Source organism: Lacerta agilis, chromosome 5 (assembly GCF_009819535.1).
Source record: "Lacerta agilis isolate rLacAgi1 chromosome 5, rLacAgi1.pri, whole genome shotgun sequence".
Taxonomy (NCBI): Eukaryota; Metazoa; Chordata; class Lepidosauria; order Squamata; family Lacertidae; genus Lacerta; species Lacerta agilis.
In genome coordinates this window covers 89,302,557-89,316,612 of record NC_046316.1, presented here as the reverse complement: position 1 = coordinate 89,316,612, position 14,056 = coordinate 89,302,557, and the positions used below count along the sequence as shown (strand labels likewise).

Sequence of the window (14,056 nt, the reverse complement as noted above, 5' to 3'; positions counted from 1 at the left end):
ATGAGCCTTCTTTGCCAACTCCAACCCTAGACATCGCATTAAGGCTGTCAGTTTACGCGGTTGTGTTTGTGTGTCCTCTTTCCTTTGCGCTCAAATTTCTCCACCCCGTCTTTCCACTTAAGAGGCTGCTGGCTTTGCTCTACAGACCAATTTGATCATGTGGCTTGGAAATTGGTGTTTTAAGAAACAAAACCCCCAGCTCCTACAAGGGAATAATTAGGCAAATTGACGCCTTCCTGAACTTGCACCGCTGCTTGTTCTCCAATTGCTCTTCGGGGGGTGTTTGTTTGCAATCTCGGGGTGGAGGCAAAGCCCGGGGACGCTGAGTCAACTCTGCGCTGGATGGATTCCCCCCCCCCCAAGCCAGCTGGGGGCATAGTGAGCTCACACCCACAGAAAAGCTGAATCATACGATAGCTTGAAATGGATCTTTCCTTCCCCTCAGTTCACCCTCAAATCCCTCTCTCTTTTCTTGGCCCCCTCCCTTGCCAAAAGTGAGCTACAAACCAACTAGAACAAAGGCCTGGACTCAGCAATTGCACAGGGAAAGTTCATACAGCAGAGCCCGCCAAGCTCCTGCCCTAGTCAGCCTCCCCACCTGTCCTCTGGGACCCCAGGTGCTTTGGCCCACAAAAACTAAGGAGAAAGGCCAGGAGCTTTGCTCCTTAAGAAGCTTGGAGACAAGGAGCCACCCACCAGCCAGCAGCTGCCCAGGAGTGTCTGAACTTTGGCCATCCCAGCAATTGCTGGACTACCAAGGAGAGCCGGTGTGGTGTGGTGTAGTGGTTGGTTTGCTCGACTGGGAGACCAGTGTTCAAATCCCCACTCAGCCTTGAAACCCACTGGGTAGCCTTGGGTGCCAGTCGCTGCCTCTCTGCCTAGCCTACCTCACAGGGTTGTTGTGAGCATTAAATGAGGCCCGAGTGAATCCGAGAAGCGCTGAATTGGCACCCCCAAACTAAGCCTTATGAGAAACGGTTGAGGGAGCTGCGTATGTTTAGCCCGGGAAAGAGGAGAGACGGAGAGAAGATCTGATAGCCATGTTCAAGGAAGATGGAGCAAGCTTGTTTCCTCCTCTACGCCCCTCCGCCTCCCAAAGTTCTGCTGCTTTGTTCTTGCTTTCCAAAGATGAGGACCGTCCCTTCAGATACTCCTGTCCACCCTTCCTCCCCACCTTTGCTTCGATTCCAGCGGTGTTTAGATTAAAGAGACAAGGCAGGCTCTGAAAGATTCATCAATTTATCAGTAAGCCTTGATTCCACATTTGTTCAGTGAAGCTCTGCAAGCACTCGGCTCATGCCCAGAGGAAATCAAACGCATCAGTCCAAACAGCCAGTAAAGAAAGACTAAGACAAGCCAAAGGACTGTTGCTAATCCACCAAGAGCTTGATGCCAGTAGTCCGGGGGGTGGGAGACGCCAGCCCAGGAAGGCAAGTCCCCACCAGCAAGACATCAGCCAGTTGAACAACACATTGGGAGGCTCACCTAGAACTTGTCTGACTCTCTGCCTCGAGTGCTTCTGCATGAAACGGGAAACAGATCCAAGTAATTCCAGGATGAGCAAGGGGACTGCTGGGAGATCGTGACTGAGCAACAGCCTGCTGCTCAGGGATTGGGTCGACTCAATGGGGAAAGGAATTGCCCTGAGCTCCCAGGTGCAGGACTGCAACCGTAAGGGATTAGAGCTAGAGTACAGTTGGCACATTTCACCTACAGCTGCTCGCCTGCTTTTAGCAGACCCCTGCTTGCCCCGTTCCCACCTTGGCTACCTGTGGGATGATTCTCTAGGTTAAGGCAGCTAAAATGAGGTTCCTCCTGGCTGGTGCAATGCTGAAAAACTTCCTGCCCAAAAGTGAGGCCAGGTCAGTCATCCCTGCAGATCCTGCAGCTGCAGCAGTAGTCCCGATGCAGAGGCCACGACATTACACCAAGCGGGTAAATGCTCCTGTGTCCTGCTTGCTAATAGAGGGAGGTGCTCAATAAAAACAAATACAGTACAGCACGAGAACAAGTGGCTTTTCCAGCCAGTTTTTTTAAAAAATGTGTTGCCTTTAACCCACTGTGACCCTTTTTCCTTGGGGGCCGGGGAGGTCAAAGCAGGGAGAGATGGTGGTCAGCTGGGCTCAGAGAGGTTGCCTCAGAGTGGAACGTGGCCTAGATTCCAAGAAGCTGAAGTTGGGGATGAAGATCCTCACCCGCTGCTGAATCTGCGAGGTCCTCCTCCTGTCTCCTGCGGCAACTTGGCACATGGGCAGGAGAGGTCCAAGTAGCTCCGGGGCTCCTTCCATGCCTCTGGGCAGAAAGTGCAATGGATCAACACAGCTTGCAGCTCCTTCCCAGCCTAGCAGTGCTGAGATGATGACCTAACTATTGCAATATCCCCTTTGGACACACCTCCTAGGAACAATAATTTTTTTTGGGGGGGTGGGGTGGAGGAAAATGTGTATCCAGCTCAAGAGGTGGAGTTTGCACCCCTCCATCACTAAAGGACACCCTCGCTTTCCATGCAATCGCACGCCTGTTCTCTTAACCTTCGCAGGCTCTCCTGGGGGCACCTAGTGGGACACTTTCAACACCATCCAGAGCTGTGCCCTCAGGCTTGATAGAGGGGGACCACCCGGTCTATGGGGCTCCTGCAGATGGGGCAGGTGCGGCTGGGGAAGGCCTGGAAGCAGCGGAAGCAGCAGCAGACGTGCCCACAGGGGAGCAGGACGCACTCGCGGAGGCTGGTGAGGCAGATGACGCAGGCGTTCTCGGGCGGCTCTTCCGACAGATCCAGGCCGGCACTCTGGTGGCGCCGGAGGTTCTCAAACTCCTGCCGCTGTGCCTCCTGCTCCTGGTGCACCTTGTGACGGTGGTAAGCTCGGCAAAGGGCACGGAGGACAACAGCCGCAGCCGCCAAGCCGCACAGCAGTGAAGCCCACTTCCAGAAGCTGCTGACTGAGCGCAGGTCAGCCAGGATGGTTTCCCAGTCCCCCAGGCGCAGGAAGTAGCCGGTGCCGTCCGCCGGGGGCTGGAGGTGGAGGGAGCCGTCCCGGTGCAGGGCGAGCTCGCCGATGCCGGTGAGGCTGCTCCCCACCAGGAGCATCTCTTCTGTCTCCAGGAAGCCCTTGGGCTTCTCCCCGCTCAGGTAGTGGCTGAGCAAGTCCTTGAAGCCATGCGAAGTTTGCTGGAAGCGCTCGTACACCGTCTCCACGGGCAGCTCGACAGCGTGGAGGGGCGACTCCACGCTCACCTGCCCCGAGGCCTTGCCGCTGGGGGATGCCAGGACGAATGGCACCGTGTGGACTTGCTCCAGTACTACCCGCTCGCTGTCCGTCCTGCAACGAGGTAGAGAGCTCTGAGGAGAGGTGCTGGGGCAGGGCGGCCAAGGAAGCGGCCCAAGACCCCCCCCAAACAGCACTGACCACCAGGGGCATTCATGCTGCAACACTTCTGCCGGGATGCAAGGCTGCACTGATCTAACCATTTCTCATCTGGCACATTCTAGTCTGCTTCACCCTGAGGAACCTACAGGCACTGGGCATCCATATGAAAACCAGACTCCCAATGAGCTGCAGCCACCAAACCCTTGGCCTCTGTGATTTCTGCATTGCTGAAAGGGAACGAATTCTGCACCGAGAAAAGTTTAAATCTGTAAGGTGCCTTGGTGGTGTAAACAAAGCATGTTTGCATCTGCATCCTTAGCTATTTTTTCTTACGGGCTATATGCTTGGTTTTCCTTTTCTTTTTAAAAGCAGAGATTCTTAGGACACTGAGCTGTGGTACCCAGCATCCTACTCAGTAGAGTTTTCTGCTCCCCTCCACAAAGAAAGATGTACCTCTAGTCCTCCCAAAAGCCAAATAGGGTCTTGCAGAATTTCTAGAAAATGCTCAGAAGAAGGGCTGGGGGATCTTTTCGGGCTTTTAAGGGCCAACTTTGGCAGAGGGGTGAGTCAGCCCATCTGTCAATCACATATCATCATGATGTCACATGACTGACTGGTTGGTTGCCCCATCCTGTCAACATCCCTTGTGTGGCATTCCCAAGCACTGAGGAATCTACTCCTGCCTTGATAGGCCAGCGCACCTCCCACCTGAGGAAGGACCACAGCTCTGCAGCAGAGCATCAGGTCAAAGGGTTCAACCCGCAGCATCTCTAGGCAGGGCTGGGAAAAGCCCTCTCTGCCTAAAACCCCTGGGAGCCTCTGCCAGCTAGAGCAGGCAGCCGATGAATCAATGGTCTGACTCAGTGTAAGGCAGCTTCCTATGTACCCCCAATGCTCTCCTTGGGCAGTCTGATCTACAGCACATGCCAGCCAACAGGGCTGCCTCAAAACAGCTGCTTCCGTGGCTCCTCTCTTGATGTTTCTCTTGCTTACTTACCAGCTGCGGGCCAAGCTATTCCAGATCAGTCGATGCTCCTTTAGCACCAGCCTCTCGATCACCCCCTGCAGTTCTTCATGGTATGGGCTGGTCAGAGCCGCCTCGACGGGCTGGACTACTCCTAAAGAAGGAGAGAAGGAGACGGGGGTTCAGGAAAGGAAGGGCAGGGTGTTCGTTGCAGAGTCCGAGTCTGGCTATCAGTTTGGTATCACCAGCACTGCCCAGCAGCGCCTCTCCAGGGTTTCAGAGAGGAGGCAATTCCCATTCCGAACTGGAGACGCCAGGGATTGAACCAGAAACCTTCTGCATGAAAAGCAGATGTTCTACTTTTATTGCAACATCGTTTTTGGACGTGACTCACAGCAACAACATATTGGGCGGGGGAGAATGTGTAATCCAGCTCACTAACCCCGAGAGAAGGAGATTGCATCCCTCCACCATTAAAGCACAGCCTCACTCTCCATGTGATTTACAGGTGTTTAAGAACCACCCCATTCCGACACACTTAGATGGAACCCAAGAAATGAAACAGGGACAGAGGGAAGATCAAAGAATCAGAGAATTGCAGCACTGGAAAGGACCACAAGGGCCCTTGCAATGCAGGACTCTTTTGCCCAACGCGAGGCTCTAACCCAAGACCCTGAAATTAAGCGTCTCATGTTCTACCAACTGGATCAAGATTCCAGGCAGTGCATATAGTAAGCCTGGGACTCCAAACAGAGACGTGCCATTCAGTTCTCCCTCCCTCTCTCTCATTTACAAAAATTTCTCTGCCTGGTCTCCTGGAGGCAATTCCTGCTCACCACAGCCGACCATTTACAAACCTGCAATAAATCCCGACAGCAGAGATTTTGCTGTTTCTCCTGGCAGAATTTGTGCAAAGAACTCTGAATGCAACAGAAAAGGGTTGAGGTGCTCTGATGCGGCCCTGACGGCTTCCGAAGCCAGGTGAAATAACCTCACGGGCCCCTTACCTTCAATGGCAACATAGTGTAGGCAGCTGCTTCCTGTGGCAGAGAGGATGCTGGGAAGACTGTCGTTGACTTGAAGCTTTGGCGCTTCCTACATGGAAGAAGAAAAATGAGTAAGGGTTTAAACGGAAGAGGCAGTATAAGAAAAAACGTTAAGTCCCGAGTTCAAATCTAAGTTCTTTCCTGAGCTTCCGATTCAACAGCTCTAGTCAATTCTCTATGTCATAAGAACTTTATTTCTTATGTTCATCAGTTGTCTTGTGCAACGAGCCTCTAGGCGAGAGACGATCCAATATAGAACAAACATTAAAATATAGCAAGACACCAGCGCATTGCAAACATTTCAAAATAAAATAAAAAAATTCCTTCCAGTAGCAACTTAGAGACCAACTAAGTTTGTTCTTGGTATGAGCTTTCGTGTGCATGCACACTTCTTCAGATACACTGAAACAGAAGTCACCAGATCCTTATATAAGGTGAGAGGGTGGGGAGGGGTATTACTCAGAAGGGTGGTGGGAATGGGTGATTGGCTGATAGGTGTGGCAAACCTGTTTCGACTATGGCAGACCAACATGGCTACCTACCTGTAATTTCAAAATAACACAGCTAATCGGCAAGGGAGGAAAATGTATCTGCACCAGTGCAATAATATCAAAGCTAAAAACCCATATACCATCAAATTATACGGAGGCTGAAACTGGCAATGTTATAATAATATGAAAACGTTAAAAGATGTTAAAAAGCCCAGAGAGAATCCAAGCCCCCACCAGGAATAAATTTAAAGTATATCTAAAAAAATATTGTAATATTTGAAAATTGGAAAGATTTTGGAAGTAAGTTCTGGCTTAGGTTCATAATGAAAATAGTAAAAATGAAAAATTATGGTAGTAAAAATAGAGGATGATAAAAAGGAGGTTAATAATTTTTAGGATTATTTAATAATGAATTTGGAAAACTGCTAAAGATGTATTATAATGGTTAATTGAACCGAACTCTAAAAACCTTTCCAGGATGTACAACTTGTTGCTAGAGTGGCATACAAAAGATGAAATGGTTAAATCTGCAATGATAGATTGGGCAAAAGATGTTGGACATAATATTATGATGGAGGACTGGGAGAGGTTGTGGAAGGAAGGTATGAAATTTACAGCTTGTAATGTATTAAGAGAAAACATTATGAAAATGATATATAGATGGTATTTGACACCAGTGAAATTAGCTAAGATTTATCATACTACAAGTAATATGTGTTGGAAATGTAAAAAAGTGGAAGGTACCTTTTATCATATGTGGTGGACATGCCCAAAGGTTAAGGTTTTCTGGGAGAAGATTTATAATGAACTTAAGAAGGTAATGAAAATTACCTTTAGTAAGAAACCAGAGGCCTGCCTTTTGAGCATGACCAATCATGAGATACCCAGTCAGGATAGAGTGTTTTTTATGTATGCCACAACAGCTGCTAGAATTTTACTTGCAAGAAACTGGAAAGGCGAAGAGCTACCGACAGTGGAAGAATGGCAGATGAAACTGATGGACTTTATGGAACTCGCCGAGCTGACCGCGAGACTCCGAGACCAGAGGGAAGAGAAGGTGCAACAGGAATGGAAGAAATTTAAGGACTATTTAAAAAACCGTGAAAAGTTAGATATTTGAAGCAGAATCGGTATGTTTAATTGGTTTTAGCTAGTAGATTTTAGATGAAAATAGTATATAAGAAGTAATGTTATGAATGATTTAAAAATATTTAGAAATGCTAAGGTTATGTTGTTTAAGTAATGAAGTTACATGATTAATAAGCATTTTAAAGTTTATTAAGAATAATGGTAAATGTTAAGAAAATAGTTACAAAGTTACCAAAGTATATTATTACTGAACGCAGTCGAGAGAATGGGGGAAGTCCCCCCCAGAGAAGATTCAAAACTAGAACTAAATAATGGTTTATCTAATGTTTCGGTGTAGGTATGTATAAGTTCTTTCTTTTGTTATTTCTTATGTTGTTTTAATGTGTTTGTTGTATTTCTTTTTAATTGTTGATGTTTATATGTTTGATGTATTTGTTTAGTGTAAAAAATAATAAAATCTTTAAAAAAAATAAATAAAGATGTATTATAATGAAATTCAACAAAGAGGGATTTGAGGAAGTCAAGTAAACAAGTGAAGAAAGATAGGAGTATAAAATTTTTATTTGTGTTGTAACATGTGATATATCAATATTGTTAATGTAAGTATGTTATAATGTTTTTTGTTTTTGATTTGTGGAAAATGAATAAAAAATAATTTAAAAAAGAGAATCCAAGCCCCCACCATCCTCCACGTTGGAGTGGGATGGATTGACACAGGGGTGTCCCTCCACCCACCTTTGCCATGGCAGGAAGCCTTGTCACCAAGAGCCCTGCCGCCCCAGTGCACCCACCGAAATGGCAGATGGGGAGAGAGCTGCCTATAACCAGCGGAAACCCCTGGAGTAGGATGTGACGGTGCCAGTACAGGGTCCCTAGTGTCCTGTGTGAACTCAGATGCTGTCACATGGTGGCAATGTGCCTGTAACTGTCCTCTTTGCTACATTAGCTTGGGAGCTGGCACAACACCTCCATCGTTCAGCCTGGACTGTAGGTGTGGCGCTGGCTGTGCTACTCCATCAAAGGGTCAGGACTGCAGCCTTGAAGTGGCATTAAAGTAGGTATCAGGAAAGCCTCTTTAGAGACAGAGTTCCATAAATGGGGGGCCAGCACCAACAAGGCCATCTCTCTCATTGCCACCCTACGTGCTTCAGAATTAGGTGGCAATCAGAAGAGGGTCTCCACAGATGGTCTCAGAACAGAGGTAGCTACATAAGCAAACAGATGTCCCATTGGGGACAGGGGTTCCAAGCCATGTAGGGCTTTAATGGTTAAAAACAGCACATTGATTTGGGCCTGATGTTATCCAACCAAGTGCTGTGTGACTTGGGAACTAATGGACGATCTCTCCCCATACATTCCTCCCCATGCCCCAAGGTCATCAATGGCAGGGATGGGGAGCCTGCGGTCCTCCAGAAGCTGCTGGACTACAACTCCCATCATTCCTGACAACTGGTCACATGGGCTGGAGGTTATGGGAGCTGGAGTCTAACAAGATCTGGAGTGTCACAGGCTCCCCAACCCTGACCTACTGAATGCACATTTTTCTGCGAGTGCCACCTTAAAAGCTGCCCAATTCACACTTCAAAACTTCTCTGCTGAATTCACACTTCAAAGCTACCCTGCTGGTTTAGGCCAAAAGCCCATCTAGCCCAGCATTCAGTTTCCAGCAACACCCTGCAAGTTGCAGCAGAATTCTACCCCACTGTGAATTTGACAAACCCTTCCCAAAGCCATCAAAGCTTGTGCCCATCCCAAAATCTCAGGGTAGTGAATTTCGCTCAGTTGGTGGAGCATGAGACTCTTAACCTCATAGTTGTGGGTTTGAGCCCCACATTGGGCAAAATATTCCTATATATGAAGACAAGATCATCCTCATGGTCCCTTCCAACTCTACACTTCTATGGTGTGCAAAGGGGTGCTATCTTGTGTCTGCCCTGAACTGACAACCATTGGGCAACCCTTCTAACCACCCTGTGTTCTAGCACTACACTCCCTCGAACTCCAGCTACAATATGTGGATAAATACCAGACTATCATATAGTACTATCGTAAAGATGATTGAAGCAACATAGGAAATGCTTTGAATACTTGAGACAAGCTGTATAGATGCTAAATATCACTCTGATCTGTTCTCCTGAGAGCAAGGGAGAAGCAGGATGTGCAACAGCGTACCTGGATCTTGGTCACTACTTTGGCCTTCTTCCTGTGTAGGTAATAAAAGAGACCAGAGAAGGCCAGGCTGGATCCTAAACACACCAGCTCTCCTGGTGTCAGAGGCAAAGTATCCATCAGAGCTTCTTCCTGACAGCTGGAAGAGAAGCAAAACCAGTACCGAGTTACACAGGAACAAGGAAACGCCTCTCCCACCTAGAGTGATTTTTGGACATGGAAGTGTCCAGAAACACCCTAGGAGAACAAGCACTGTCTGAATAACACCAGAGGATGCTGCCTTCTACAGAGTCAGACCACTGGCCCATGTAGCTCAGTGCTGTCTATACTGACTTGGAGAGACCCAAGACCAAACATGGGACTTCCCCACCCCCCATGCTAAGTCTGCCTAGCCCTTTATAGATTTGTAAGATCACTTAGATTATCTGGGGAAATTCCACTCACGGCACGACTGTACAAAATATCATAGGGTGGTGACCTGAAAACAGGCATCTTCTGCTATTGGCCCCCTATACTATGAAATGCCCTTCCTTCTGTAATACATGAAGATTGGACCCATAAGGTCAGATGCCGTTTTTATTCTCTCAAACATCCACTTTCGTTTTTAGATGGTTCCTTTACTGCGGCTGTTTTAGTGGTTTCTACTTTTTGTTGTTCTCATGATATTGCCTATCACTTTTATGTTGTACAAACTGCTTGGAGATTTTTAAAGTGGTTTAAAAGCACTTTTAAATAAATAAATAAATGCACTGCAAAACTCCTGCTGAGATGCCGCCCTCCGCTTTATGCAGAAAGCTGGTCACATGACGGGGGGGGGGGACACATGACAAGGGAGGATCACCCACGCCGAGATACCGCTTTATCAAGTCTGAACAAGGAAGAAGGCAGTGCCAGATTGATTTTTCTGCAGAGCTTTGCTTGCTGTCCTATTCAGTGTCCTCTTCAGTTGTCCTGCTGATATCAAGGGCACCCAAAGGGCAGCCTCTCCAGGATGAAATCAGGATTTCTGGGAGGTGGGCAGGAATGAGAAGTTCAGCACTACTGGTTCAACACCTCCACCTTTACTCCCCAAAACCACCTTAGACTAGTGACCTGCATTTCGTTCATGAGCCACATAAGACACCTTGGATTGCATTCTACAAAGTTCAACTCAGAGCAGAAATGAATGAACCTACACAATAGTTAGAATGTGGAGTTACCCTGGGAGAGACCAGGGTTCAAATTCCCCACTCAGCTAACAAGCTAGTCATTGTCTCTCAACCTAGCCTACCTCACAGGTGAGGACGAACCAGAAGGGGGAGAACAAAGTGCGCCACCATGACCCCCTTGTGTGTTTGGGGGGGGGGAAGGTGGGATATAATTGGAAAATAAATAAGCTGGCTGCTGACTTCAAAGGGTCTAACCGCTGCACCAGGAAACTACTTGCTCCAGAGGAGGGAGCAGAGGGCTGGTAGGCCCTGACATCAGAGGAGGGCGCCACAAGGCTTGCCCACCCAGGGAAAGGGAAGTCCCTCCATGCCCAGCCCTGCCCACCGAAAAACACGTGCTCCGAGGTACCCACGCCCGTTCCCTCCACTCAACTCCGCGTCCAGGATCTGGGTTCAAATCCCGCCCCAACTCAAGCCACGAAGCTCGCCGGTGGACCTGACAGCCTGTCCGCCTAACTAACCCAACCTCGCAGGGTTGTTGTGGGGGGTGAAAGGGAAACGAGAAAGGTGGGGTACAAAGGCGACGTCGACATGCAGGTGCAGGTACCCGGGCGGGTCTCGGGCCCACCTACCTCCTGGCGCGAGAGCGGTCACCTCCATCTCCGCGGACCTCTTTCCCAGCGGAACCAAGCAACGCGCATGAGATCCCCGGCCGAGCTGCCCAGTGCGTTACACCCGCTCTGCTCCGCCCCTCGTCGCGGTGGCACATGGGAAGCGAAGTCCAGCGGGCCTCGCGTCCTGGCGGCGACGCTGCGAACCCCTCCTGCGACGGAGACTACGACTCCCGGCATGCTCTGCATCGCCCAATGGAAGGCAGCGGCATACGCTGAGTACCTTCTGATTCGTTCCGAAGTTACCGGGGACTACAAATCCCATCAGGCGTAGCGGCGAGCTCAGCTGGTCTGTCCAGCAAGCATTTAAATGGCTTTGACAGCGATTCGGAGGCGTGGAAATGGACGAGGGCGACGGGAAGGTTATATTTTACCTTGCCCGGAGTTTACCCCATTTATCCGAGCCTGCACCGTGGTCTGGCACGGTATATGAAGGGCTGCCATATGGAAGATGCAGCAAGCTTGCTTAACGCTGCTCCAAATGGTAGGACCCAAGCCACTGGATTTGAATTGTTGTTGTTGTTTAGTCATGTCCGACTTTTCGTGACCCCTTGGATTTGAATTACAAGAAAGGAAATTCTGACTAAACATTAGAAAGAGCTTTCTGAATGTAAGAGCTGTGGTGGACTGTCCTTCATTGGAGGCTTTTAAACAGAGGTTAGATGGCCATCTGTCAGAGATTCTTTAGTTGTGACAGTAAGAGCTGTTGGACAGTGGAATTTGCTGCCAAGGAGTGTGGTGGAGTCTCCTTCTTTGGAGGTCTTTAAGCGGAGGCTTGACAGCCATCTGTCAGGAATGCTTTGGTGGTGTTTCCTGCTTGGCAGGGGGTTGGACTGGATGGCCCTTGTGGTCTCTTCCAACTCTAGGATTCTATGATCCTATGATTCCTGCTTTGCAAAGGCAGGGCTGAACTAAATGACCCTTTGGACCCCTTACAACTCTACAATTCTATGGTTCTATGTACTCTGGAAAGGAAACACACCTAATAATTACTATAAGTAAAATAACACAATATGGGTCTGATGCTGCATGCAGGCTACTGGTGCCATTTAAACCACACACACAAAAAGTGTAATGTTATGTGAGGAAGGATCCAGATAGATAACCATGGGATGCTGCAATCCCCCCCAGACACACTCACCGGTGCAAAAATACCATTGAAGATAGCGGGCATTTTCTGACCAAACGTGCATCGGGTATACGATGTCGTTGACTATCACCATTATCCCACCCTTTCCTGCCGTTTTTCTTACCACAAAAATTCCTTCCTCCTCCCTCTTTTTGGGGGGAGCATGCTTGTTGTTCAAGTGTGTCAAATCCACTTAAACTGTGCAACTTAAATTTGCCGGTATATGATTGACTCACAAACAGGGACAGTCTGCAAATGACCTAAGGCTCTACCTACCCTAGAGGAATGCCTACTGAGCATGGCCATAGCTCAGTGATAAAAGCATCTGCTTTGTGATGCAGAAGGTCCCAGGTTTCCAGGGCTGGGAAAGGCTCTGGAGTCACTGCCAATCAGTGTGGGCAATATTGAAGCCGATTGTCTAGGGCAGGCATGGCCAAACTTGGCCCTCCAGCTGTTTTGGGACTACAATTCCCATCATCCCTGACCACTGGTCCTATTAGCTAGGGATGATGGGAGTTGTAGTCCCAAAACAGATGAAAGGCCAAGTTTGGCCATGCCTGGTCCAAATCCTGATGCTCCTAATATGCTCCTAATCCTGATTTCTAGCCTAAAAGCAGGAGGCTGTGTTTGCAGTTTCATGAACCTTCTCTCTCCAGATTTCATTTTCACCAGACATAATCCAGGACCACTTTGAAATAACCAAGCGGAAAGTGCTTTTAATAATTAAATACACCAACAGCATCCCCCCTCCCAACACACACACACATACACACACACACATTCTAATCCAAGGCACTATTCCCCACCAAGCTCGATAGATGGGAAGCAAAAGTTTGGAAAAAATCTCTAAGCCAAGCTAGTTTGGGATTGGTAATGAACCTGGAAAAGGGGTGAAAGGAAACATCTCCGAAGTGATCCGGTGGGTACCTCCCTCCCCCACCTCTCCTGGGATCAGTCTCCTTAACTCCCAGCTGCTGTGTGGATTCGTGTGCTTTCAACAGGGTGGTCTGGATCTGCCCAGGGATCTGGTGGCAAGAGGTAGGGATTTCTCTTTGCGAAGGAGTAGGGTGCTTGGTAGGTGCAACACTAGCCAGAAAGAGGCTCATCATTCCACAGTGATTTGGGTGGGATTGTGCGGACGCATGGGTGGTGTGGTACCGCCCTTTGCTGCACTATACTTGCGAGATGGTGCCACAGCCCAGGCTAGCAAGAGAGGAAGGTGTCCCGTGGCCAGAGGCTCGCTGCTCGTTTGGATATTTGACTTTGTAGGAAAATGGGAGAGCCACGTCCCTGCACTCGCTGTTGCAGCCAGGCACCCATACTACAGTATAGGCATACAAATCCTAGCTACATTGTACACCCTTGCGCTGCATGGGAAAGCCACTGGCTGAAATGGCTATTTATTTGTGTGTTTAAAAAGAGAGAGATAACGACAATGAAGGATAGATCTGCTTTTAGTTAAGTGGAACCTCTCCCTATTTGAACTGAGCCAGACCCTCTGATCACCACCTGAGGCCCTTCTTCATGTGCCTCCTCTAAAAGAGGTTCTGGAGGGTGGCAACATGAGAACGGGCCTTTTCTGTGGTGGCTCCCCATTTGTGGAATGCTCTCCCCAGGGAGGCTTGCCTGGCACCTTCATTATACAGCGGTATGTCGGTTCCCGAATGCCTCCGTTGTAGAATGTTTTGGTTACTGAACGCCAAAAACCCATTTGCTTCCGTTTTTGAACATTTTTCGGAACTCAAACATGCGGCGCAGCTTCTGCTGAGTGCAAGAAGCTCTTGCAACCAATGGGAAGCCACGACTCAGTTTTCGAATGTTTCAGAAACCGAATGATCTTCCAGAACGGATTATGTTTGAGAACCGAGGTACCACTGTATATGTTTAGGTGCTGGGTGAAAGTGTTTCTCTATAACCAAGTTTGCGGCTGATTAAATGATCTTCAGCCTTTTAAATTTATTTGTAGGGCTACTGGGTTTCT

General features: G+C 48.6%; 1 protein-coding gene across 2 annotated transcripts; it reads right to left on the bottom strand.

Moving 5' to 3' along the window:
- Positions 1 to 2,038: 2,038 nt before the first annotated feature.
- Positions 2,039 to 11,061, bottom strand: LOC117047529 (mitochondrial ubiquitin ligase activator of nfkb 1-A-like). 2 transcript variants are annotated; one of them, XM_033150794.1, is made up of 5 exons: positions 10,908 to 11,061; positions 9,131 to 9,266; positions 5,340 to 5,427; positions 4,366 to 4,486; positions 2,039 to 3,320 (listed from the first exon to the last, which is right to left on the bottom strand). In XM_033150794.1, the coding sequence occupies exons 1-5, from the start codon at positions 11,042 to 11,044 to the stop codon at positions 2,594 to 2,596; spliced, it is 1,209 nt and encodes a 402-aa protein (XP_033006685.1). In that variant the 5' UTR covers positions 11,045 to 11,061; the 3' UTR covers positions 2,039 to 2,593. The 2 variants fall into 2 exon arrangements, with proteins under 2 accessions (XP_033006685.1, XP_033006686.1); XM_033150795.1 differs by lacking the exon at positions 10,908 to 11,061 and adding an exon at positions 10,802 to 10,837.
- Positions 11,062 to 14,056: the final 2,995 nt, after the last annotated feature.

Excerpts from the sequence above, each read along its gene's own strand:
- LOC117047529 (XM_033150794.1), bottom strand. The coding sequence starts at position 11,044 with ATGTGCCACCGCGACGAGGGGCGGAGCAGAGCGGGTGTAACGCACTGG. Across the intron at positions 9,267-10,907 it reads GACCGCTCTCGCGCCAGGAG|CTGTCAGGAAGAAGCTCTGA; the intron begins GTAGGTGGGCCC and ends CTTCTCTTCCAG. Across the intron at positions 3,321-4,365 it reads AATAGCTTGGCCCGCAGCTG|GACGGACAGCGAGCGGGTAG; the intron begins GTAAGTAAGCAA and ends ACCTCGTTGCAG.